Genomic DNA, 23,984 nt, shown 5'->3' on the forward strand with positions numbered 1-23,984 from the left:
TTTGAGTGAATAATGATGATGACTACTGGATGGATATCCATGAAATTAAGTTTATTAACAAATCATTGGAAAAACTTACAATTACATCATTCTCAGCTTGTTTATTACTAATTAGTAAAATGTTGGCATGTCAAGTCAGTTTTATTTATATAGTCCAGTATCACAGTTTAACCTCAAGAGGCTTTACAATATTAACAACATAGACCCTGAAATTGGATAAGTAGAAACAGAAAAGATGGAAGAGCAACAGAAGAGGGATCTCTCTCTCTCTCAGGATGGACAGAATGCAGTAGATGCTGTTTGTACAGAACAGATGCAAATGGCAAAATGAAAATGAGGAGAATCAGGATGACAAAATTAAAGATTGATAACATGTATGAAGAATATGATCATGATGACGTGCTAAACTATGATTCTGAACATTGTTAGCATGCTGACATCTGCTTGACGCACCACTGCGCTAAAGTACAGCCATGGAGAGCTCGGCTGTAGACTTGTTCAAATTCTAATTTTATCAGACACTAAAATCATAAAAGATGAGTTATGAAGACAATGTTAATGTAAGATTGATAAAATATATACAAATTACATTTGACAAGTACATTACATTTCAGTAAATCACCGTTTCAGCTGTGATTTTCTAGTTAATGGATGAGACAAATTTCAGTCTTCATTTGTTGCGTTATGTTATGTGAGTAAAGTGCTGTTTGTGCATATCAACTGCAAGTGCTGGCAAAGACTACACGGCGTAGATTCCCACTCCAATAGTGGCCAGTGCGACACACAATCCCACAGTGAACTGCATGATGGGTGAAGAAGGGAAGTTGACGATGTTGTTCTTTGATTGGTCCACCGTCTCTGTTGTGACACTCAGCATTTTCTGTAAGTCATCAAAAACCTGGGGCAGGGGGGCAAGGCAGAAAAATAGTCAGCAAGTTCTTTAACATGCTTGCTCTGCATGTTTCTGCTCAGATCAGGTTCCTCTTTTCAATAGTTTCACTTTTGTTGCCAAATGTGACTCCACATTGTTCATCTCTGAAGGTAATTCAGACTTTACATCTGCTCTTTAATTTCTCAATTTCTCAACCTGGATGTAAAGCTGGGCAATATATCAATATAATATCAATATCAGGATATGAGACTAGATATCGTTTTAGATTTTGGATATCATGATATGGCAGAATTGTTCTTTTCCTGGTTTTAAAGGCTGCATTACAGTAAAGTGATGTAATTTTCTGACCTTAACAGACTGTTCTGGCTGCTCTATTATTCATCTTTACTCACTTACTCATTATATACACATTACTGATGGCTACTCATTGTGTAAACATTTTGTGAAAGTACCAATAGTCATCCCTACAATATTGTTGCAATATTGATATCGAGGTATTTGGTCAATATTTGATTTTGTGCAGCCCTACCTGGATGTTGAACTCAAAGGAAGCAACCGCCTCCTCCAGCAACTTCGCCTTCTCCTCCTCCGTCAGCTCGATGCTGTTCATGCGGCTCCTGTACAGCTGCTTGAAGCGGTTGGGGCTGGTCACACCGGGGAAAGAGAAAAACGAAAGCCCCTCTTTGCTGCTCAGCCCGAGAGATTTCTGGGTAATTTTCCCCAGCACTTGTCCTCCTGACAGATCACCAAGATAGCGAGTGTAGGCGTGGGCCACCAAAAGCCCCGGGTTCTCCCTGCCAACCTGTAAAAGAGCGCATTTACATTAGTAAATCATTTCACAACAGTCCCACCCTGAATATTGAGTGAATGTCTTCTCTTGCGCTCACCTGTCGTAGTCTCTGTTCATATCTCTGAGTGGCTGCGGGAACAATCACCCTCTTTCTCCACTCTGAGCCGAAAAAGTACTCCAGATCTCTTTCCAGAGATTCCAAACGAGCGAGTTCCTGGGGGAAGTATATCGGAGCAACAGCTGGATGGGAAGAATTTCTGTCCAGCTCCTCCTCTAGTGCCTTGTAGATCTCGTACAGGGAACACAGCAGGACCTGACAGAAGCATAAACTGGATTATTCACTGCTCAGGACTTTCTTTATGACCACAAATGTGTTAAAGTCAAGCCAGATAGTGAACAGAGCTTACCTTGTACTGCAGCAGGGTGACCTCTCCCTTCTGATAACTCAACATGAGCTCTGTGTTTTCAGCTCTGATGTGGGTGTCCTTAGTGGCTGCTTTAATCTGCTCTGATAAATCACTGATTCAACACAGAAAAGACACAATTATTAAGACGGAACTTTCAAAGTGTAAAATCATATCCAGTAAGCAGATGTGTGTTTTAAAAACTCAGAGGAAACATACCTGCCCGGTTCCTCTGTGTCATATTTCCTTGCGCTCTTCATGGTCTCCATCTCTGCAGACTGTATGAAATGGTTGATTTGGTTTAATAAAACACATTTGATATGAATAACAACACATGTAACCATGTATATAACGCGTTTATATTTACCTGTGATGAATCAAAGTCTTCTCACGGTTATGCTGTTTGGAATATGTCCGCTTGACAGTTGTCACTTCCTCTGAGTTGAGAGTCCAGTGTGGCCTCTCAGCTCCGTCCTGCCTCTTTTATACATGCATGATGTGCTGTAGCTGCTGAGTCAAAAGGGAAGTGTGACTGCTGACTCACATTACTCAGGCTGTTGTGGCTTAACATGACAGAGCAAATGTGTGAATGAGTTGCAGAAAACATGATAAGGCAGAAATCAAAAGCTCAGTTAAAGACAGGTTTTCTGGTAAAAGAATCCTCAGAGGTAAGAGCTGTTCTTCACTACAATTTTGAACTACTTGTACTTTGCTTAAGTATTTTCATTTTATACGACTTTATGCTTCAACCTGACTTCTTTTCAGGGGGAAATTTGCACTTTTTAGTCCACTACATCTATGTGACAGTTAATAGTTACTTTACAGATTAACGGTTTAATCACAAAATATAATGAGCTTATAAAATGCGATGCAGTTCTCTACCATTAAATTAACTAGTAGTATATTGTATTAATCTGTAGTAATATCCAATAATATAATATAATATACTGCAATAATAAAAAAACCCTGAAAGGAACCGTTCAGCATACTTTAAAGTACATTTTGCTTTTATTAAAGTAACATTTTGAATTCAGGACTTTTACTCACAATGGACTATTTTTATACTGTGGTATTTCCGCTTTTACTTAAATAAAGGATCTAAATACTGCTTCCACCACTGATAACACTTGTGGCACAGAGATACACCAAATACGTCATTTTGTTTCACAGTGATCACAGATGAAATAGTCAAACAATGTCAGTATGTAAAATACCCCAAATATTCAGATACACATAAACAGCCCTCTTGACCATTTGTAGACATACTTTATTAGTACAAGTGTGTCTGCAGGCGTACTACTGAATGTGAAGGGCTTGTGCTGTAGGCGGAGACCACTTAATGGGAGGTTGTATTTGTAAGTAAATATTTATTCCTGTCTCACCTGGAAAAAAGTTTAACAAAAACTACAAGAACCGTTGAATGATCTTCCAGGTATGACTACTTTCTTCAAGGTCATAAATATCGTCTACACGAGGGTGAGTAAAGGTCTTTATCAGAAAGAATATTATTTGTTTGAATGATTGAAGTAAAACATTAGATACGTTTAAATGATGTAATGAGCATACAGGCTACTCTGAGTAACAGGTCTGTCATGTGTCATTAACTATCTACAACAATGAAGACAATGCAGAAAGGTTAGTTTGGACTTTTTAAAAGTAAAACATAAAGTAAATATAAATGATGTAATGAGAAACTATTACACTAAGTATTAGTTCACTTTGTATAGCACTTTTCATACTGTGGTTTTAACTCAAGGTGCTGTACACATAAGACAAACATTAAACATAAGAAAGAAAAACATTAAATATGTTAACAATAAAAAAAAAAGATCAATATACATTAAAAATAGTTAGTTACATAGTAACATACATTCACCATGAAAGTGGCAAACTACAAATACTGAAAGTGTAAATGGCAGTTAAAATGGAAGTACTGAGTACTGTACTGAGTGTTTCAGTGTACGTGTCGAGTGAAACTGATGAATCTGTTTAGATTAAAGAAGGAAGTTGAAGATTCAGTTAAAGTTCAAGCACTGTTGAAATAAGTGTGAGTGATAAATTCAGCTGCGTTGAAGTCAAAGTCCTAAAAGAAATGTGTGCATTTGTTCAAGTGTATAAACTGAAAGATGGTGTCAGTTAAAGCGTATATTTTTTAAACTCAGAGAGAAAGAGAGTAAAGCTATATAGTTATGGCCAGGAAGATATTCCACTGAAGTGAAATAAAATGTCATTGGTGGAGGAAGTACTCAGATCCTTTATTCCACTAAAAGTACCAATGCAACAATTTAAAAAATCTGCCATTACAAGTAAAAGTCCTACATTTAAAATGCAACGTAAGAAAAATTATGTTTTTCTTCTTGTTCCTCCAGTTGAATGTCTGAGTTTCACTATGCAAAGTCATCTTTGAGTGAGTGAGTTTATATCTAGAGGCCTGTTTTCACATTCATGGAGGAAAACAGAAAGTTTATCTACGTTCACCTTAAATCTGAATGATTTGTGACATCACAACTAATTTGGAGCCAGTCATGGTTAAATATGCAATTTTTAAGCCTCCAGTTCACATATAATGAAAAATGCACTTTTTAAAGAAGCATCTTGTTCAGAAGTTAAACTTTAAAAATGAATAAATATTTGCATATTCATGGATGGATTTTTATGTCTTCAAACTTTCCCGGAGGAGGGCTCTTAAAGTTCATGCAATATATGACACACACACACACACATCCCCCACAGGAAATTGGACAGATAATATAGGGCATCTTTTATGCAGTAGGCCTACACTCTCCTATTCTATTCTACTCTACTCTTTTCTATGCTGTTTTCTAATCACGCCCCCTTTATGCAAGCAGCGCTCCATTGGTTTTTTGTCATCCTGAGGGGAAGTGGGTTGAGCTAGTGGATTTTCAGAGGGGAGTTCACATACACTCATGTAAGGCGTTTTAAAAATGCAAGATAGTAAACATGTAGCTGTGTCGTCGGGTTTGCTACATGCTGAACCACAGATGTCGCGCGCGAGGGATCGACTCATATAAAAGGTAACGCAGGTGTCCACGTTTACATGTTGGCGACCTCACATCTGCTTCAGCGGGCTATGGCAGCCGCCGCATCCTCAACACAGTGACATAACATCGGCTGGAGAGTTCGTGGAGAGCCGGGGGATTCCTATCAAGAGCCTGCTGCGCTTTCTTCGCATGTTTACACCTATTTGGAGTCGCTACTTTATCTCATTAGCTACCTATGTAGTTTGGTGTCATCATACTTTAATGTTGAATTTGTATATATATGCTCCAGAGTGCAGGATGTAAGGAAAGTTGCCTGTAATGGCCCAAATACCCATGCAGGCTACCTTTAAACCCATTTGATAGCAAGCTTGGCATAGTTTTTGCATGAAAAAAACATGTAAAGCTCCTTTCTGTATGTCTTAGCAGGAGATTATATGGTTCTACATTGTTCCATTTTTTTTATTATTAAACCTTTATTTAACCAGGTGAGTCTCATTGAGATTATAAGGGGGAGCCCTGGCTAAAATAGCAGCAATACAGTCTTTCAAACAACATATAAGCAAACATTATAATCACATAAAACAAACATACAGAATCCTAAAAAGACAGACAGGAGGAAACAGATCCAGCTAAGGAAGCAATTACAAATTCCACCTGAGTTTGCCTCCAAACCGTTCACTGCATTTTAAAATGCCGTGATTGGGATCAGCTCATGTAGCTGCAAATCTGTCAGCAAGGTGTTCCAGGCTGCAAGGGCAGAAAACATAAAGGGCTGTTTGCCAAATTCAGTGCACGTGTTGCATATAAATGTTCAGTGAATTATATTTGTTGCACTATTTTATTGTTATTATTGATTTATTGTGTGATTTTATCCTGTCATTATTTAGACACTTGTACTGCGCTGTCTCTCGTCCAGCAGGTTATGGATTCGAGCCTTCCTTGTTTGATCCTCTTCATCCTGATTGGCCTTGTTAAATGCTCTGTTGATGACCACCATCACAACAGCACCCATCACTATGATTACTGTGTGCTTGGAGCTGGGCCTGCAGGACTGCAGATGGGACACTTCCTTTCCAAGGCTAAAAGAGACTACATCATCCTGGAGAGGAACTCAGGACCAGGCAGCTTCTTTAACAAGTAAGTTGTCAAAGCTTCTCATATGGTGGGCAGTGGAGCTTGAACCATAACGGGGAAATGGAAATGCAGCACAAGAAAATTGTACTCGACTATCCTCCTGCCCTGAATCACATTTGACACATGCCTTCTCTGTTCTGTGTGGAGATATCCCAGGCACAGGAAGCTCATTAGCATTAACAAGATCCACACAGGAAGGCAGAACCGAGAGTTCAACTTGCGCCACGATTGGAACTCGCTGCTGAGTGATAAACCCGACCTCCTGTTCAAGCGAGTCAGCAGTGAGTTTTACCCACCAGCTGATGCCTTCCCAGTCTACCTGTCCATGTTTGTGAAGGAGCTCGGGCTGAGGGTCCGGTATGGTGTGGATGTTGGAAGGATCAGGGTAGTGCAGTCAGCCACCAGCAGGACTTACGTCCTGACTGATCAACATGCGACGGACTACAAATGCAGGTATTTTGCATTATACTCAACGTGAGATGAAAAATTCACATGTGAAAGACAACTTTGAGGGATTGTGGATCACATTATGTTGTGGTGGTGTCCTCTCTCCCTCAGTGTCCTTCTGGTAGCCACAGGTTTGTGGGTTCCTCAGGAGGTAGAGTTTGTCGGTTCTGACCTGGTTGAGGGCTATGAGTCCATCTCCACTAACCCTGAGGACTATAAGGATCAGGTTGTCCTTATTCTGGGCAAGGGGAACTCTGCTTTTGAAACAGCCCAGAGCATCCTGGGAAGAGCAAGTCATGTCCACATGGTCAGTCGCAGCCCTGTTCGACTGGCTTGGCAAACACATTATGTGGGAGATCTCAGGTAAAGCTAAGGATTTGATTACTTCATTACTTATCTCTTCTACCTCTATAATTTTGCTGTAATTCTACATCACTGGTTTCCAACCTCATTTTTCAGACGAACCCCAACGGCCCTATCAACACAATCCAGCATGTTCCACATGTTCATTTTAATTCATTTTAAACCGAATGTTGTTTAACATTATTAACTTTATTAAAGTGGATTTTGTTGCAATCATTTTTCATGCAATTGACCTGTCAGTGTGCAGATTGGTTTAGTCAAGTTTGGATTCATACTTTTATTTGATTTTTTTCATTTGCAACCATTTATCTATTACTTTTAGCTAACTATCTCATCTGTTAAGCTTTTATTTTAAGGTACAACTTTTTATCCATCACTTGTAACTCTATTTAAGTGATTTATACATTACTTTTAGCTAACTGTTCAGACTCCTCTGCTCACTTGCTAACTAGCGTTAATACACTCTCAGGTACAACATGTAGTGTTCAGGTGTTATAGCATACTAAATATGTGGATCTATTTTTAAAATCAAATCATAATTTCAATTTTTTCCCAGGTAGCTCCTGGCAACTGTAGAAGTATCCCTGGTTAGGAATGAACTGTTCTGCATTAATCCTTTGCATATATCACCTTCACCAACTGTTCTGCATTGGAGCTTTTAAGTATCATGAATGTAAATTGACCTATTGTTTTTGTTTTGTCAGAGCTGTGAATAATGAGCTGATAGACACATACCAGCTGAAGTCCCTTGACGGGTTAGTGGAAGCACACCTGGAGAAAATAGTTATCGCTCAACGCAAGGAGAAAGGCAGCAGGAGAAAAGGCAGAAAACAACACAGCAAAGAGAAGAAGGGACAGTTGTATGTGACTTTAAATAAGTACATACAAAACCAGAAAGAAAAGAACGGCTCTGATGTGACAGCAGAAGAACTGCCGGGGTATCACATTGACAACTTCTCCATGCGAAAGCCCTACGACCGAGTAATTCGATGCCTTGGATTCCGATTCAACTTCAGCATATTTGACAGGTAGGTACATTCATGTAACATGGTAATCTTACTATATTGTGTGAATATACATGCATTAATATACTGTCCTGTTAACAAGCACACTCTCTTATATTGCTATGTATTAAAAGTGCTGTTTTTTTGACAATATTAAGTTGTTTTTTTCTTTAATCTTCCTAGCTCTGCCTGCCCACCGAACAGTGCGAATGCGAGAGGGAGGTTGCCAGCAGTGACACCCTGGTATGAAGGTCAAGACACCCCGGGTTTGTTTGTACTGGGAACTGCTGCCCACTCCAGAGACTACCGCTCATCTGCTGGCGGGTTCATCCATGGGTTCCGTTATACAGGTGAAAGTCCTACAGATATTTGTAATTTTGTGACATTTCGAGCATTTCAAGCTTGTTTTTTGTTTAAAAAAAGGCCCTGTCCTTCATTCGTGTACAGCACATCTTGGTCTATGTAGTCTGATTCCAACACAATGTGGTTATAGTACAAAAATGTGTCACAATTGGAATTTAGATCAATTGGGCACCCCGTTGTGCATTCAAATATGTCACTTCCTCTTTGCTGCATCAAATATGTGCCAGTTCTACCAAAAATCAATGTGATGTCTAATTGAACTGTTTGGATCTTCTGCCACAGTGCGAGCTGTACATCGTGTACTTGAACATCGTTACCATAGCAACCTGTGGCCATCTACAAAGCTATTGACAACACAACTGCAGTCCTGGATTCTGAAGCGGGTCGGCGAGGCCTCTGGGCCGTACCAAATGTTTGAGATACTTGGGGACATTATACTGCTCCGAGGGTAAGCAGATATTATTTTGATGTTACAGGTAATAATAACATGGATGATATTCACAAAGATAAAGTCAATTTGTTTGTAATTAGATGAATGTAACAACAGGTTATTCATCTTATAAATATCCCTCCTCTGTACTCATTACATATTATTCTCCTCAAAGGAATAAAATCACAAAATTATCTTATATGTATATTATTATATTATGCTGGAAATTACATCTTATCTACTAAGCTACAGTTACATCCTTTTCATGCTCATCATATCTTGGTCCTTTGTTCTGTTCTTGACTCAAAGCTCTCACTGTGAATACGTGGAAGAGTTTCCACTCCAGGCCTTGCCTCAGTTCTCCTCTCTCTCGGGCCATGAGGTGTCCAACCATGGACTGGTGATTCTGGTCATGCAGTACGGGAAGAAGAAGATCGACTATCTGGGTCGTGGCAGGGCAGTAACAGACTGGACCAAAGCTTGGAAATCCCACTTTCTCCACCCGGTTTTATACTACTATGATACACTTCCTACTGGTGAGTAGAATCCTGCTGCCATTAGAGGGTTAAAGTACATTTTAGGAAAAGAGTCACAGCAGTTTTGACAGGTAATGAATTCTGTATTAAGGTTTACACAAACATTTTTTTTCCCAGAGGAAGAAATGAAGCACCGTCCCCATGGTTGGCCTTTACCGAGGCCCAAGGCAATTCATCACATGGTTGAGGACTTTCTTGCAGAATGGGAGAGTCCCATATCACACATCCAGCCACTGCGGCGCTTCCTGGAACACTGTGTCCAGACTGACCTCAGAGCCTTCTATGCAGGTAAAGCAGCATGTTGACAGCTGATCTGCTCCTAGCCCCATTAAATATGTTTATTGATTTAAACTGTACATGTAAGGCTTTTCATTCTCAGTTTTTCACCAAAAAATGCTCAGATTTCTTTAAAAAAAAAAAAAGAGATATTTTACAGTAAACAGGGTCCTCAATGCAATGAACACAGCTCAAAAAAACTGTTATTGAATCTGAGTAAATAAATGGGGACATAATACATAAGAACTGCAGACTATCCCTCATAATAATCAATAAAATAGTATTGCCCTACAAATACTATTTTAAAAATATTACTTTCACAAAAATGTTTTAATTAATTATTTTTTAATCTATTTATTATGTTTTGTAATATATAAAATAAACACATTTTTAATGAGCCCCCTTTGCATGGCAGGTAGCAACAAATGGAGGACAGCGTGCCATGCTGATATATGGTTTAATTTCATATAAACATTTACAACCATGGCATGTCTGCAGTTCATCAGTACAGTAGTGGTGGACTGCCTGAGGTGTTGCAGTTGACTTTTTTGCCACTTTCCTTTAACCTGCATATTAACTTATATAATGTGTTTGTGATTTTCTACCTGTTGAATAAAGTTGAGAATATTTATTGACTCGATCATGTGTTCAGGTGTCGGTGGAGAGAGTAATGACACTACAGATACAGAAAAAGACCCACTAGAATCATGCCACTCACTGAAAATACAACATGTAATGTAGCGATGATGCATCGTCTAGTAAACTGTGGCTTCTGTCAGTAGAGAAACTGATGGAAACCAGATGTTCACAATTGAGATTTTAAATAGTTTAACTGTCCTGCACATCCACACAGGTGCCCTTTATTCAGGCTGATTACACCTCTGGAAATTATGCAAGGTCATCAAACTGCACATGCTTGTGCCAATAGTAAAGTTGTGCAACTAACTAGAAGACAAGTCAGGGGCGTCTGTACTCCCACACAATCCCGAGAAGAGGTCTGAATAGGCAAAATAAGTGAAAACACCAGTGGGGATGACCATGCATGTGTAAGGCTTTTAAAAACAGACAGACAAACAGAAAAATGCAGCCAAAATAAAAATGTGGACCAAGAAATTAAAGACACTGTCCATTAGTTTGCTATCTGATATATTCTTTAGTAGTAGTGTGGGAAGTTGCATCTTGAAGGTTAAATTCACACTGGATCACAATTGCAGAAAATCAAAAATGAAACTTTTAAGCATGTTGCATTTCTAAGCCACACCTCCAATCAATGATGTCACAGCAGGTGTTTTTTTTTTTTTCCTGTGACAGCTGGTGGCGACACCTGATGTGATGTCACTGGTTGTCGAGCAGACGGCGGTGCGACTCATTCCTGTGTTTTCTCTTGTCTTTTAGAATCATGTTTCCGCTTCTCCCTTACCCACCGCAAGCCGCCGTTGTTTTGCCGCCAAGGATACTTGAAGCAGCAGGGTGTCGCTCACAGCAGTCAGCTGAGGCAGCACTTCTTCGGCACGGGACTGATGCCTACTGAGCAGGATGCGGACACATCAGGGGCTGACACCGCATTCTCTAACTACCTGGCACAAGCTGGAGCCTCCATGTCTTCAGGATTGAAACTTGACTTCTGATTGTTTTACCTAAGTGTGTTAAAGCTATGCCTATGGCACAATTTAGGTCCCTCTGACTTTCTACCTCCAGCACCCATATAATAATCCCCTCCATGAAACCAAATATTTTGACAGAACACCATCCTACAAATCAGTGGTTCCTGACCTTTTTGGCTTGTGCAACCCCTCGTCACCACTGTACTGTTTCAACCAAAGAGTGATTTTCCTTGCTTTAGTTTCATTACATTAATGGGTCCTAAAGAAGTAAAACTATCCTGCAGTTCACAAGAAAAAAAAAGCAGATACGAGGAAAGTCTGAAAAAAAAAACTTTGTGTGTAGTTTTCCTCTTCTATTAATCATCTCACAGCGAATTATTGTGCGACCTCTTGGGGACCCAAACTGCTGCTTATCATTGGAGAGTCACCAAGTTCCTCGAAAGCTCCCTTTTTATTATTATTATTCCTCACAGAATATTGATATACACTATAATGTGCCATTTCATATCACAAGAATCCAGATGTGTGTCTATGTATGTGAATCTATAAAGGTGGAGGGTGGGTGTTACAACATGATTATGCATTATACATTTTACATATTACCTGATTAAATTAAACACATTGAAGAGGAAATGCTGTCTGTTTTTACTCACACAAATATGTTTTGTGAAGGGATTTTACGCTACACGTGTGATTGGCTGCCTGCTTGCCTTGATCCTATTGGACGGGAGCAAATGAACAACACGGAATCTGATTGGTCGGTACTGCTCTGAAGCTGTGACCGTACAATGGGTGTGCCTTTTACTACTGCTGCTATTCGATGAAATGGAAAATGTGAAATAGGGGACATTTTGGTGCTGTGAAGGAAAGGTATCCACTATTATTAAAATACTTACAATTAGCCAGGATGGGAGGACTTTAATGGGGGGGTTTCTGTGTTGACACGCCGTGCAATGGCACCAGACGGAGCAAATGCCAAATTCAAAGTTGACTCCTGATATTAGCGACTGCTTTATTTCCTTTTTGCCTCGACAGGAGCAGTAAGGACCTTGTTTCGTGTAAACACTGCTCCCATATGTCACGATAAAGTATGGACGGGTGGAGCCCAATCGTTGCGACAGCCTCGGATAACGACCGCTCCAGTTCCGAGGGGGAGTACATGGTGGAGCCTGGACCCGAAGATGAAACTCGGGAGGCGGAGGAGGAGGACGGAGAGCATCGCGGTAATAATGTTGACGGCATGGACGACGGGGGCACCGCTGTCGGGTTCGGAATAAGTGGGATTGGGGAAGGCAAGGTGGTGTTGGGTCGAGTCGGACAGAGAGACGACAAAGAGCTGAGGTACCTGCACTTGTTGTGGGAGCCGGGGCGAGCTGAGGTTGGCGCCGGTGGTGTGGCGAGCAAGCTGGGGAAGATGACGGGGAGCAGGGCCAGGCGGCACCACAGAGCTGCACGGAACCATGGTCCTATTGGCAAAGATATTTATGGTAAGGGACAGTTTATGTGACAAATATAGCTACACTGTGTGCTCATTTGAAATGTAAACAAAGTGTGTGTGTAGAGAGCAAGAGACGAAGATAGGTGTTGAGTCAGACGACATTTAGCTACAAAATACAAGCTAATATGTAATAATATTTTGACTTAGTGCCTCGGTATCAATAATGTGACGATATTTTCTGTATGTGAGTATTGAGCTTCCATACAGTATGTAAACAAGGCGCTGGTATGGTCCTCTAGATAAGACATATCAGTAATTTGAATATTACTGAACAGGTAAACAGGTAAAGGCTCACCTTGTATCACAGTGTAATACAGTAAATAACAACAGAAGAAGACGTTTAGGTGGTCATGAAAACCAGCTTCCCAGCTGGTATCTAGTTTAATCTGTTAACTCTCACTTACTGTTCATATTCTGACAGTTTCCCCTCATAATTAGTCTCTGAACTACAAATCCTTCATGGATACCTTATCAGTCACAGATAAATGTGTGATTAGTCCTTAATAAAGCTTTCAGAGAGCAGAGAGAGTCCTGTTCCTATTCGTACACGTTGTAATTTGTAACCGAAATCATAAAGCCACCTGTTCCTCTGAATGCAGTCTTTGTTTGTTGCCCTGATGGCCGTGCAATCTGACCCTGTTCATCCAATCATAAAGCAATATTTACATACCTTTTTACTTTGAATGTCTTATCTCCACAGCTGCGAAAAGACTGAGGGAAGCGGCAAACAGCAATGACATCGACACAGGTACGAACAGTGAAGTGATACAGTGAAAAAGCCTTGAGAGTAGTGTAAGGGAAGGCTGTTTTTCTTTTTTTGCTAATAAAGTTGTGTTCTTCCAGTACGAAAGCTCCTGCAAGACGACATAGACCCCTGTGCAGCAGACGACAAGGGAAGGACAGCCCTCCATTTCTCTTCCTGCAATGGCAATGAGAGCATTGGTAGGTTGGTGATGGTTATTAGAATGACATGACAGTGTTGTATTGCTGTTTTGTCCTTGATCAATACACTAAACAACTCTCTGTGGTTCTGTAGCTGCCCCTGTGGTTTTACTCCCACACAAGATAAAAGTAATGAAGACAGTTTATCAAGAGGAATTAATATTTTAATATATTAATAAAGGCCTTCAAGATCATCATGAAGAATATGCTTCCTTATGTTTGCAGTGCAATTGTTGCTGAGCTACGGCGCTGACCCCAACCAGCGAGACAGTCTTGGGAACACCCCCCTCCATCTGGGTAAGAAAGAACATTAACCGTGACCTGTAAAAACTAGAGCACTGTGGTCAGTAAGGCGTATGACTGGTTTTATTGTGACACACAACTGTGCAGCTGCGTTTGGCGTGCTCTTGTTAAAATGAACAGATATACTGCAGAGTAACATAAACATTTTAGTGATATTTTTGCATGTAACAAGTCATTTTAAACAGCTTTATTTATGTATTTCATGTTGCAATATGCCCATTTCAACCTGTGTTTCTGCAGCGGCCTGTACCAACCACGTGCCTGTAATCACCACATTGCTCAGAGGAGGTGAGACCACTGTAGAGGTTTTGTATTCTTTGTGTGGGCATGTTGCTCACAGTTTCACATTTGGGGTTTCTCTTTTAAACATTTTCTATGCAGGACAATCTTCAGTGTGGTTTTTGTTGCCATGAAGGCGCTTATGTAAGATATAATGCACAACTAGGTGTGCATTAAGGAGAGGCTTCTCAGGTGGATTGCCCTGCATATTTTAATGGTCACTTGTTAAACTACTTAAAATACAGCAAGTGTATTCTCAGCAGCAAGTGTAGTCTTGTGTTTTGATTTTTTGTTTGAACATTTTAGACTCAAGTAGGAAGATATAAATCAAAGGTTTGTCGTTCCCAGAGCTTCAGCATGTTCTTGCATCTACTCAGGTTGGCTAGAAACCTTGTTTACGTACATTTTTAGAACAATAATCAAATTTTAGCCCACGTACATACAGGTGCATTAAACTGTTTCAATGCACCAACTCCAGCCATTCTGAAATTACAATTCACATAAATGTTGGTGTATGTAAGACAGATAAGTTGCCATGAAATATGTGCAATAACACACTGTCTGTTTGTTTTTCCAAGAACTTTGACACCACTTCTTGCAGAAACAGTAACATTGAATTCCTACTAGTAATAATAACACAAGAACAATAATGTTCTCTAAGATGTCCTGATATGGGAAAATAATGGACAAGGTGGATGTGAAGATAGCTGTAGTGCTTAACACTTAATAAACATAAACCGAAAAGAAAAACATATAAATCATCATCCATTTTAAACCTATTTTTGCTAACATTATTAGTCTTTTAAAAATGGAAGGTCAATCAGTTTAACTATTAATGAGCACTGGTTGAGAATGGAGAATAAATTGTTCACCAGTGCTATTTATAAGTGTCCCAGTATATGATTTAATTGGACACCTGCCAGCCAATGGGAAACAGAGATTTTCTGTGGCACTGGTATATAATTTCAATAATTCCCAGCTGTACATTCCTAGTACTTTTCCCACCGATACATGGCTACTTTCATGGAGGCTGATATTCTCAAGCTAAAGTAATGTGCATTCAACAAATATAGTTCAGTTGTAAGACTGTAACCACATAAATGCCTGTAGCCAGCTTGTACGTTACACTTTCAAAATGTATGTCTGCATATTTAAAATGTAACCATTACAGTGTGGTTGGGACAAATAAATATATCAATATTTCAACAAATTCTGAGTGATGTCGTTAGATTTATATTCAGTCATTTATAATAGAGTATTCATTAAAATGATTAAAATGACGTCTGTGTAACTGAGAGATTTGTGTTCTTTTTGTTTCTGTACAGGAGCCCGTGTGGATGCTCTGGACAGAGCGGGCAGGACCCCTCTGCATCTAGCTCGCTCCAAGCTGAACATTCTGCAGGAGGGAGATTCACGCAGCTTAGAAACCCTGAGAGGGGAAGTCACACAGGTAGAGGATGAGTAATTTGCCCAGCTTGAATCATGACTTGGGGCTTTGGTACAGATAAATCTTGATGGTCCTGACAGGAAAAAGCATCTGCTTTCCTTAATTGATGCCGGTGATTTACGCAGGTTACTATACCTTTCCCTTACAGATTATTCAAATGCTGAGGGAATACCTGAACCTAATGGGCCAGAGTGAAGCTAAAGAGAGGCTGGAGCACATTTCGACACAGTTGCAGCACACACGCACCAAAGAGCAGGTGAGACCTAAATACGTCCTGAATGCTTATCAGATTCACATTCATAATAACTTATATTTATGGTGTAACTAAACTGAGATGTGTGATTTTAGATATGCATGTATTGATGATTTATCATGCATTTATTTAGATATTTCTCTCACCAGCTCACACGTGGTTATATTTATTTTTGCTTTTTCAGGTGGATGAAGTGACTGATTTACTGGCCAGTTTTACATCACTCAGTCTACAGAAACAGAATTTGGGAGATAGGTAGAAGATAAAGTGTATAGAGAGCTGAAGTCCTGCTCCCTCTCAAGCGAGCCTCTTCTCCACTAGCCATGACCGGACAAGCAAAAGTGGACTGAAACTAAATGTCTGTCCACAATACTACTGTACTGGAGTAAAGTAACATTTGTTATTTTGACCAAGGCAAAAATTATGGTTTTGCTAGCATTTAACAACTACAGCTTTCACTCATGGGATCTGTTATTGTCCAGCGCTAACAAAATTATTTATATCTTGGCTAAAATGACAAGATGCTCAAATTTTACTAGATGCCCATTTAGCTCAGAATATGAAGAAAAAAAAGACTGTGTCACATTAAAGCTTTCTTGAAAGAAAACAATAAAAGAAGCTAGTGGAACAGAAGCTGACCCAGAAGTGCGGTTGGACCTCGGCTCTCTATTTTTGTGCGTGTGTGTGTGTGTGTGTGTGTGTGTGTGTGCGCGTGTGTGAGACAGAGTGAGTCACAGCTGTGTGTGTTTGCTGACATGTTCTCTTTTTTGCCTGCCTTTATTAGCTAAGTTCTGTGATGATTATTAGACACATTTCTTATTAAATGATTACGCTGTTTCACATGTTACACACATGTATTTTTTGGTTTCCTTATCAACAGCATCTTTGTATCACGTTGCCTTTTTCTCTTGTATTGCATGTTATGTTTTGGATGTGAACTGTACTGTAAAAATGGATTTTGGCTGTTGTTGGAAGATGGATATATCTGAATAAATACATTGAATTCTTTATCTGTCTAGCTATGTATCTTTTTTATAATGCCTCTTTTTATTGCCCATTAAAAAATCAAGTAATATATTATAGAAATAATTTCTGTTTTTATTATACAATTCGTTATTAATTAACAAAATGCTTTATTACTATTTCTGTGACATTCGTGGTCCTCCATAGTCTCAGCCGTGTTGCATGTTATATGGTTATATGATATAGTTATTTCAATATAAGCATATATATTAAATGAGTTGTCATTGTGGATAGTGTGATACATTGTATAGATCTTAACTGAATATACTTTCAATATGGCTACTTTCCTCTGCGCTGATTGGCTGCTTTACCAAAGTCCCTCCCTCTTCACGGACACGTATTGTTGTTTCGCCGAAAATAAAAGATGGCGACCGGACCCGCGTAAATTGGACATCCACATAGAGGTAGTAAAGTTTAATAAACATATTCTTTCCTCACCTCCTTGTGTATGAGCAGAGTATGAATGCGTGTCTGCAATAGTTTTTTTTGGTCCACTTAAGGCAACCGCGGCCTAGCTGTGGGTGAAAGCCTCGGACTGTCCTTAGCCGCTTTCACCGGCAAGATGAGAGCATACTCGGCCAGGACGGACTCGAGTGGTGAAATGTTGGGAAGCTAGGGAATCAAAGTGAATGGAGAGGGGGTGTGTTTGTGTATCTTTACGAAAGTAGGCGGGAATTTGTTTTGCTATCAATTTTTTTGTACTCTTTTATAGGTGAGGGACTAGAGCATTACTGTAATATAACGCAAAATGTATTTTTCCTCAAGTAGCGGCTAATCACTGACCCACTTCTCCACTTTTGAGCATGTCCTGGTTACCTGCAGCTCTGGTGTTGCTTGGAGTGCTCAGTGTAGGTGTAATTAGGAACAGTTTTAGCAACCAAAGAACTGGTTAGGTGTAGATACCTTTTTGATGTCTTAAGTGTGACAAAATGAAGAGAAAATGGCAAAGCTTCCCACTTTGTTATTGTGTAACTGCTCTCATTCTCATTTTTTGGCTAGCATAGATGTGGTAGATGATAGAAATTAAATACCTTAACTTGCATTTACATTTTCCTTCTTGGGGTTCACCTAACAGGTCAGTATCCTGCCTTAATGTTGTCACTGACATCCTGTGACAAGTAAACGTGTTGACAAAGGAGGAGCAATGGCTTTTGAGGAGATCAAGAGCAAAGGAGGAATGGGTAATGTCTGCCTGTAGTGTAGATTTACTGTGGTCCTACTGTACATGCTTATCAAATATATGCATTTTAGTGCAGTCAAAAACACAATAAGTTGTTACAAACCTGCATGAACATGAGATCCATCATATTGGCTATTAAATGTTTATCATATGTGTCCAAAAGAGGATTGTAACACTCATTCCATGTGTTTTAGATATGGGGATGGAGGGAGACAGGGGCCTTGTAGCTGGTCGCAGCCAGAGAGAGAAGAGGAGGTCGTACAAGGATCTGCTGAGGGAGGAAGAGGAGATCGCTGCTCAGGTCCGCAAGTCTTCTAAGAAACGGCCCAAGGTAAGTTATATGTGCACAATAACCTCATAGATTATTATGACAGAAGGCTTGTAAGATATGCAGCTAGTTATGGTGTTATTGAACATTTTAATGTTTTGAGCTTCTGTGTCTTTGAACTGGTAAATGAAAAGCTATTGTGTCTTTCCAAATCAGGATTCAGAGCTTTTCATGTTGGGAGGGGACTCGCACAAAAAAAAGAAGAAACACAGTGATGACTACTATTACAGAGGTGAGCGGTGGATATACTGTAATAATCTTGTATTTTAATAAAAAAGGATTTTTTAAATGTATTTACTTTTTTCTTTTCTCTTATCTGTATCAGACCACGATGGCTCAGGCCCACCTCCCCACAAGAAAAAACACAAGTCTGCAGACCGCTCCCCACCTCTCTCTTCCCCCTCATCCTCCCATCCGACAGATACGGCAATGGGCCTCCTGCAGGCTATCACCTCTCCTCTGGCCACAGGTTCGGACCCCAACCCCCACTTGCACAAGAAGCCCTCCTACCCCTCCTTCTCTTCGCACTCCTCCAAGGACCGCAAGCGTGAGAGCAGCAGCGGCGGAAGCAAAGGTTCCTTCTCTCACTCCCGGCCTGCATCTTCGTCGTCATCTTCCTCCAAGAAGCACTCCTCCTCTTCCTCAAAGTCGTCTCTGTTCCACGGCGGCGCTCCCAAAGAGGAGCCCCTGACGCTGCGTGAGGCTGACGGGCTGAAGATGAAGCTCATCATGTCACCGGAGAAAGAGGAAGGAGAGAGCTTCCCTTTCACACCTCACTCATCCAAAGGAAGTGTAAAGAAAGAGAAGGATAGAGACCGGATGCAGCTCTCCAAGTCACCCAAGAAGAAAGTACAGCAGAGTCGAGATCCACTGCCTGTAGTTGGGAAAGAGGTGGAGGTGGAAGGTAAGAAAGCTCTAATTGAGGTTCAAGGGGATATTTAGTCTCAATATACCGTTCTTCTTGAATGATTCAGAACTCTGTTTTGTCTTGTTTTGTTTTGTTTATTGATATTTATCACCGTGTTCTCTGTTATACAGGTCATTATGGAGGTGGGATGGGAGATGATAGCTCTTCGTCTGGGGGAGAGTTGGAGGCAGGTGAACTGGTTATAGATGATTCATACACACACTTGTCAAAAAAGAAGAAGAAGAGCAAGAAAAGCAAGAAGAAAAAGGACAAAGAAAAAGACAGAGACAAGGACAAGAGTGGGAAGGACAAGAAGCACAGCAAAGGATTTGGAGGTGAGTTTATTATTTGTTAAAGAACAAAATACAGTACAGTTGTCCCAGCAACTGAGTGTTTCTCTTCTGCTGTATTGTTTGTTTGTTTGTTTGTGGTGAACTCATTTTTTTACTATGTCTGTTTGTTTGTTTTTAAATCTGGGCATGGTGTTGTTGGAAAATATTTTGTCCTTTTATAATGCATTTCTGTTTTAGTTAATGTGCATATTATGAGGTAGAAGAGAGTAGTAGTCATAAGAGATCAAACTGAAAGTTTAATTAAACATTTTACATCTATCTAGCAGCGTTTGGGTCACCGGTTTTAAAACAAGTGCTACCAAAATAGGAGCAAGTCCTGCACTGAACCCAGATCAAACTGAACTTTGAGCTGAATGTGTCAAACATCCCTCCATGTCTGATGTACATTTTCAATTCTCAGACTTTTAACTAGGGCTGCAACTAATGGATATTTTCATGATCAATTACATCAAAACAGTGAAAAATTTCCTAGAGTCCACTTTTACATCATCATGTCTTATTTTGTAAAGCAAAACAGTCTAAAACTCAAAGATATTCCATCTTCTGTCATGTAAGACAAGGAAATGCAGCAAATACTCGACTTCGAGAACCTGAAACCAACAAGATGTTGTCATTTTTGCTTTAAAAAGGACTTTAGCAATTACTTCATTATCAAAATAGGTGCAGATGAATTTTCTGTCGATGAATCGACTAATCGTCGCAGCTCTACTTTTAACCCCAAACATCATTATCTTTGCTTTATCTTTATATGACTCGTATCTCCAGACTCATCGAGAGGTCACAGCCACTCCCATCCCACTGTCACTCACAGTGCTGTCGGTCCAATGTACGCCATGGGCACGCCTATCCCTCCACACCACCACCAAGCCAATGATGCAGTGACAGAGAAGAAGAAAAAGAAAGAGGAGAAAGAAAGGGAAAAGCATGTGAGGAATAAAGACAAGGTGAGATACTAATCACTGATATTTCTCGTTGGTCGAGAAGTTGTAGTTCCAAAACTGTCAAAATGGAGCATTTCTGCTGAAATCTCGCCAAAAGTAATTGTTGAGTCACTGGCATTAATTATCAACCCTATTGAACCACCTGCAGATACGAACACATGAGACCAACATCTGTCAACCTTTTTTTGTACGCAAACTCACACTGACTAATTTTACCAGCCAGCTAACAGCAGCTTTTTGCTTTTGAATGTCCTTTTTTCCTATTGTACTTCAATGTTTCTTGCTTAAATTGGTTCTTTTCTTTATCCTCTCATAGCCCAAGAAGAAGAACATAACAACAGCATACCAGGTGTTCTGTAAGGAGTACAGGGTCAATATAAACGCAGAACAACCAGGACTAGGTAGGTCATATTCTGACAGACAGTATTATTCCCTTGTAATGACACTAGTTGTCCTTTTAAAATAAGACTACATCCACACTAATACGTTTTCATTTTATTCTATCCAAAATAATCTCCGTCCATACAAACACACCTGAAAACGCATATCACATTCACAGACACTGGGCATGTGCGTACGGATGTAAACAGGAATTGAAATTAGGCTGATAATGCAGCTGGACACAGGAATTGTCACAAATCCCTTGAATAATAGCTTGCCTCCTGCGCATGTAGGCAGTAGCAGCATTATAAAATGCAGAATTTAACTGCACAACAGCTGCTAGCATAGACAACAAGGTCAACAACGGCTGTCATTTGTTATCCATGTTGTATTAACCACTGGTAGTCAAGGCTGATGTCGTTTGTTTTCTTCCGGAAAAGGGTCACGTGATAGGGGCATGACGAATCAGGGAAGGATATGTCGTGGCTTCAATCAGGAAGTGAATATGGGTGTCTGCATCATCGTTTTCAAAATTCTGTTTCTGCCCGTCCAGACTAAAATGCAATCCCAGAGTTTTCAAACTGAAACAGGGTCAGCAGCTTTTTCAAAAGTCTCCGGTTTAAGGGATCAAAAAAGCCGGAGTAGTGTGAACACACGGTGTTAACGTAGCAAAAGCTGTGCGTTTTAAAATGAAAACGTATCAGTGTGGATGTAGCCTAAAAGAACACATGTAAACAACATGTTTGTATGTCTAATCTGCAGTCTTTGGTGAACTAAGCAAAAAGTTGGCAGAGGTGTGGAAGGCGATGCCTGAGAAAGACAAACTAGTGAGTTTTTTTCCTTATTTACAATTGATTCTGCAATTCTATGCAATAACACTGTTATGCTTGCAGTTGTGTTGGTGAGCTAAACATGCTGTTTTCTGTCAGGTTTGGAGGCAGAAGGCTCAGTATCTGCAGCACAAACAGAACAAAGCTGAGGCCACTACAGTCAAACACAAGAGCTCCAGCGAGGCCAAAAGCAAAGGTATATTCGTCTCTAACTTTGAAGTTTACAACTAATTAATAAGGATTTATCATCTCAGTATTCTCATTACTGTCGTCTTTAAATCGCATTTCCTCATCACAGTTGTTGGAGTGGGAACAGGGATGGTGTCACCCAACAGAGCGCCTGGCACCATGTCCCTGTCCCCGGCTCGAGTCCCAGAGGTTGATCCCATCGACGCAGCAGCTCACCTGCAGCTACTAGGAGACTCCCTGTCTCTGATTGGTCACCGGCTACAGGAAACAGAGGTGAATTACCTCATGCATGCATGCACGCATTTGCAGCCCAAGTACAATGATTAAAACATAAAAGACAACAGACATTTTACACTTCTATTTGAAGTGTAATATGAAGATGTTTCATTAATATGCAGTGAAAAATCATTTTTAAAAATGGTGTTTTTTGGTGTCAGGGGATGGTGGCGGTGTCCGGGAGTTTGTCTGTACTTCTTGACTCCATCTTGTGTGCGCTGGGCCCGCTGACATGTCTCACAGCACAGATACCGCAGTTAAACGGATGTCCTCGAAACGTCCTGGTACAGTATTTGCATTTATAAGTGTTGTGTGAGAGTTTACAGTTTCATACCTTCTTCACTTCACAACCGAAAGTCACCACCTGCTGAATTCATGCCATTTCTTTGTATTGTCATTAGCTGTGTTTACAGTGTCATGCAAAGGTTTCTGATCCATTTTTATATACGTTCAGGAGTTTTACACTCTGCATTGATCCTTTTTATTGCAGCTTTCTAACAGAGTTTTCTCTCTTTCCATGTCAGTCGAATACGTTGGACAACATTGCCTACATCATGCCCGGGCTGTGAGTGAAGCATGATGATCAGTCTGGATTTGGCAACAGAAGTCAACAGATTTGACTGTAATGGTCCTTTACAGGAACGACTCTTGGACTTTAATTTAAGCCACTGCTTTGGCATCTGAAAATATTTCTAGTGTCAACATGTTTTTAAAGTGTATTTTTTTAAAAACCTTGTTCTTTTAATTTTCTAATTGTTATATTTTTAAAAGAAACATTTTACTGAACACGTTAATCTTTCTTGGCACGTCAGTTTAGGTTTATTGTTACTGTACAGTGTGTTTTCGTGTGAATGGGTGAACGCCTGTATGTGCTCTACTGAATGTATGTGTGCATTTGCTTAGCTGTTCAGTTTTACTGCTCTTGTACATGTCTGCGTTTTTTTACTGATTTGTACAGGAACATTTAGGTCATCGTCTTCTGCTCATCATCAACATAACGTAATATATTTGTCATTGGTTTATTTTTTTTTTCTTTAAACCATGTAAAAAAACAAAAGTACTGTCATGCCTTGCTGTTTTATACATTTGATATTTTACTGTGCATACAGCATTTAGATTTTGACTGTACCATAGAATTTCGAAAATGATAGAAAACCTTCGAGGGAATCTTGTCATAATCAAGAGCTGTTCAGAAAAATCACTGTCAGAGCTGCACATTTTCAAAATGGCAACAATAAAATACGACCCGTTTCCAAATTCAGCTCCTGTTTTTTTATTTTAATAAGTAATAGTGTAGATAGAGCTTTATTATATGTGCTAAACCATTGAAGTCATCACTGCATTGAAATATGCAATAAAATGTCTTAATGTACAGAGATTTGTTTCCACTTTAGCATTGGTCTGTATTTGATTGTCCAAATAGCCTGAATAGTTAAAGTCTCCCTCGATTCAAAAATGTGTTTTTCTTGTTGTTACTCCAGTTGGATGTTTGAGTTTAACTATGCAGAATGATTTATGTGCAGAGTTTGTTTTCACGTTCATCGAAGAGGAAAGTTTCTCTGTTCTCACCGAAAATCTGAGTTCAATTGCCTCCAAACTGTCACATATT

The 23,984-nt window shown here is 39.9% G+C and overlaps 4 protein-coding genes across 8 annotated transcripts; 3 read left to right on the top strand and 1 right to left on the bottom strand.

Moving 5' to 3' along the window:
- Positions 1-30: 30 nt before the first annotated feature.
- Positions 31-2,582, bottom strand: hmox1a (heme oxygenase 1a). The gene is made up of 6 exons (XM_067571285.1): positions 2,454-2,582; positions 2,306-2,364; positions 2,090-2,201; positions 1,780-1,995; positions 1,422-1,694; positions 31-898 (listed from the first exon to the last, which is right to left on the bottom strand). Exons 2-6 carry the CDS (start codon positions 2,353-2,355, stop codon positions 740-742), a joined length of 810 nt encoding a protein of 269 aa, XP_067427386.1. The 5' UTR covers positions 2,356-2,364; positions 2,454-2,582; the 3' UTR covers positions 31-739.
- A 2,382-nt stretch (positions 2,583-4,964) lies between these two features.
- foxred2 (FAD-dependent oxidoreductase domain containing 2) lies at positions 4,965-11,878 on the top strand. Of its 2 annotated transcripts, none has more exons than XM_067615871.1 (10): positions 4,965-5,121; positions 6,005-6,225; positions 6,370-6,675; positions 6,781-7,032; positions 7,737-8,060; positions 8,220-8,386; positions 8,682-8,847; positions 9,139-9,365; positions 9,483-9,653; positions 11,037-11,878. In XM_067615871.1, the coding sequence occupies exons 2-10, from the start codon at positions 6,011-6,013 to the stop codon at positions 11,267-11,269; spliced, it is 2,061 nt and encodes a 686-aa protein (XP_067471972.1). In that variant the 5' UTR covers positions 4,965-5,121; positions 6,005-6,010; the 3' UTR covers positions 11,270-11,878. The 2 variants fall into 2 exon arrangements, with proteins under 2 accessions (XP_067471972.1, XP_067471971.1); XM_067615870.1 differs by having other exon boundaries at positions 6,008-6,225.
- Positions 11,879-12,005: 127 nt separating this feature from the next.
- Positions 12,006-16,975, top strand: ankrd54 (ankyrin repeat domain 54). Its single transcript, XM_067615872.1, has 9 exons — positions 12,006-12,115; positions 12,281-12,732; positions 13,444-13,491; positions 13,587-13,685; positions 13,911-13,982; positions 14,229-14,276; positions 15,593-15,717; positions 15,863-15,970; positions 16,152-16,975. The coding sequence occupies exons 2-9, from the start codon at positions 12,336-12,338 to the stop codon at positions 16,224-16,226; spliced, it is 972 nt and encodes a 323-aa protein (XP_067471973.1). The 5' UTR covers positions 12,006-12,115; positions 12,281-12,335; the 3' UTR covers positions 16,227-16,975.
- Positions 16,976-17,307: 332 nt separating this feature from the next.
- Positions 17,308-23,636, top strand: hmgxb4a (HMG box domain containing 4a). Of its 4 annotated transcripts, none has more exons than XM_067615909.1 (13): positions 17,308-17,394; positions 18,066-18,171; positions 18,365-18,501; positions 18,655-18,730; positions 18,824-19,402; positions 19,537-19,740; positions 20,524-20,702; positions 21,016-21,100; positions 21,843-21,907; positions 22,010-22,106; positions 22,209-22,372; positions 22,537-22,659; positions 22,900-23,636. In XM_067615909.1, exons 2-13 carry the CDS (start codon positions 18,135-18,137, stop codon positions 22,942-22,944), a joined length of 1,791 nt encoding a protein of 596 aa, XP_067472010.1. In that variant the 5' UTR covers positions 17,308-17,394; positions 18,066-18,134; the 3' UTR covers positions 22,945-23,636. The 4 variants fall into 4 exon arrangements, with proteins under 4 accessions (XP_067472010.1, XP_067472012.1, XP_067472011.1 ...); XM_067615911.1 differs by lacking the exon at positions 17,308-17,394 and adding an exon at positions 17,481-17,630; XM_067615910.1 differs by lacking the exon at positions 17,308-17,394 and adding an exon at positions 17,684-17,702.
- The last annotated feature ends 348 nt before the right edge of the window (positions 23,637-23,984 follow it).

Source organism: Thunnus thynnus, chromosome 17, assembly GCF_963924715.1.
Source record: "Thunnus thynnus chromosome 17, fThuThy2.1, whole genome shotgun sequence".
Taxonomy (NCBI): domain Eukaryota; kingdom Metazoa; phylum Chordata; class Actinopteri; order Scombriformes; family Scombridae; genus Thunnus; species Thunnus thynnus.

Excerpts from the sequence above, each read along its gene's own strand:
- hmox1a (XM_067571285.1), bottom strand. The coding sequence starts at position 2,355 with ATGGAGACCATGAAGAGCGCAAGGAAATATGACACAGAGGAACCGGGC. Across the intron at positions 2,202-2,305 it reads GACACAGAGGAACCGGGCAG|TGATTTATCAGAGCAGATTA; the intron begins GTATGTTTCCTC and ends GTGTTGAATCAG. Across the intron at positions 1,695-1,779 it reads ATGAACAGAGACTACGACAG|GTTGGCAGGGAGAACCCGGG; the intron begins GTGAGCGCAAGA and ends GCTCTTTTACAG.
- foxred2 (XM_067615871.1), top strand. The coding sequence starts at position 6,011 with ATGGATTCGAGCCTTCCTTGTTTGATCCTCTTCATCCTGATTGGCCTT. Across the intron at positions 6,226-6,369 it reads CCAGGCAGCTTCTTTAACAA|ATATCCCAGGCACAGGAAGC; the intron begins GTAAGTTGTCAA and ends TTCTGTGTGGAG. Across the intron at positions 9,366-9,482 it reads CTATGATACACTTCCTACTG|AGGAAGAAATGAAGCACCGT; the intron begins GTGAGTAGAATC and ends TTTTTTTCCCAG.
- ankrd54 (XM_067615872.1), top strand. The coding sequence starts at position 12,336 with ATGGACGGGTGGAGCCCAATCGTTGCGACAGCCTCGGATAACGACCGC. Across the intron at positions 13,492-13,586 it reads CAGCAATGACATCGACACAG|TACGAAAGCTCCTGCAAGAC; the intron begins GTACGAACAGTG and ends GTGTTCTTCCAG. Across the intron at positions 15,971-16,151 it reads ACACACGCACCAAAGAGCAG|GTGGATGAAGTGACTGATTT; the intron begins GTGAGACCTAAA and ends TTGCTTTTTCAG.
- hmgxb4a (XM_067615909.1), top strand. The coding sequence starts at position 18,135 with ATGGCTTTTGAGGAGATCAAGAGCAAAGGAGGAATGG. Across the intron at positions 18,731-18,823 it reads TGATGACTACTATTACAGAG|ACCACGATGGCTCAGGCCCA; the intron begins GTGAGCGGTGGA and ends TATCTGTATCAG. Across the intron at positions 21,908-22,009 it reads TGCCTGAGAAAGACAAACTA|GTTTGGAGGCAGAAGGCTCA; the intron begins GTGAGTTTTTTT and ends GTTTTCTGTCAG.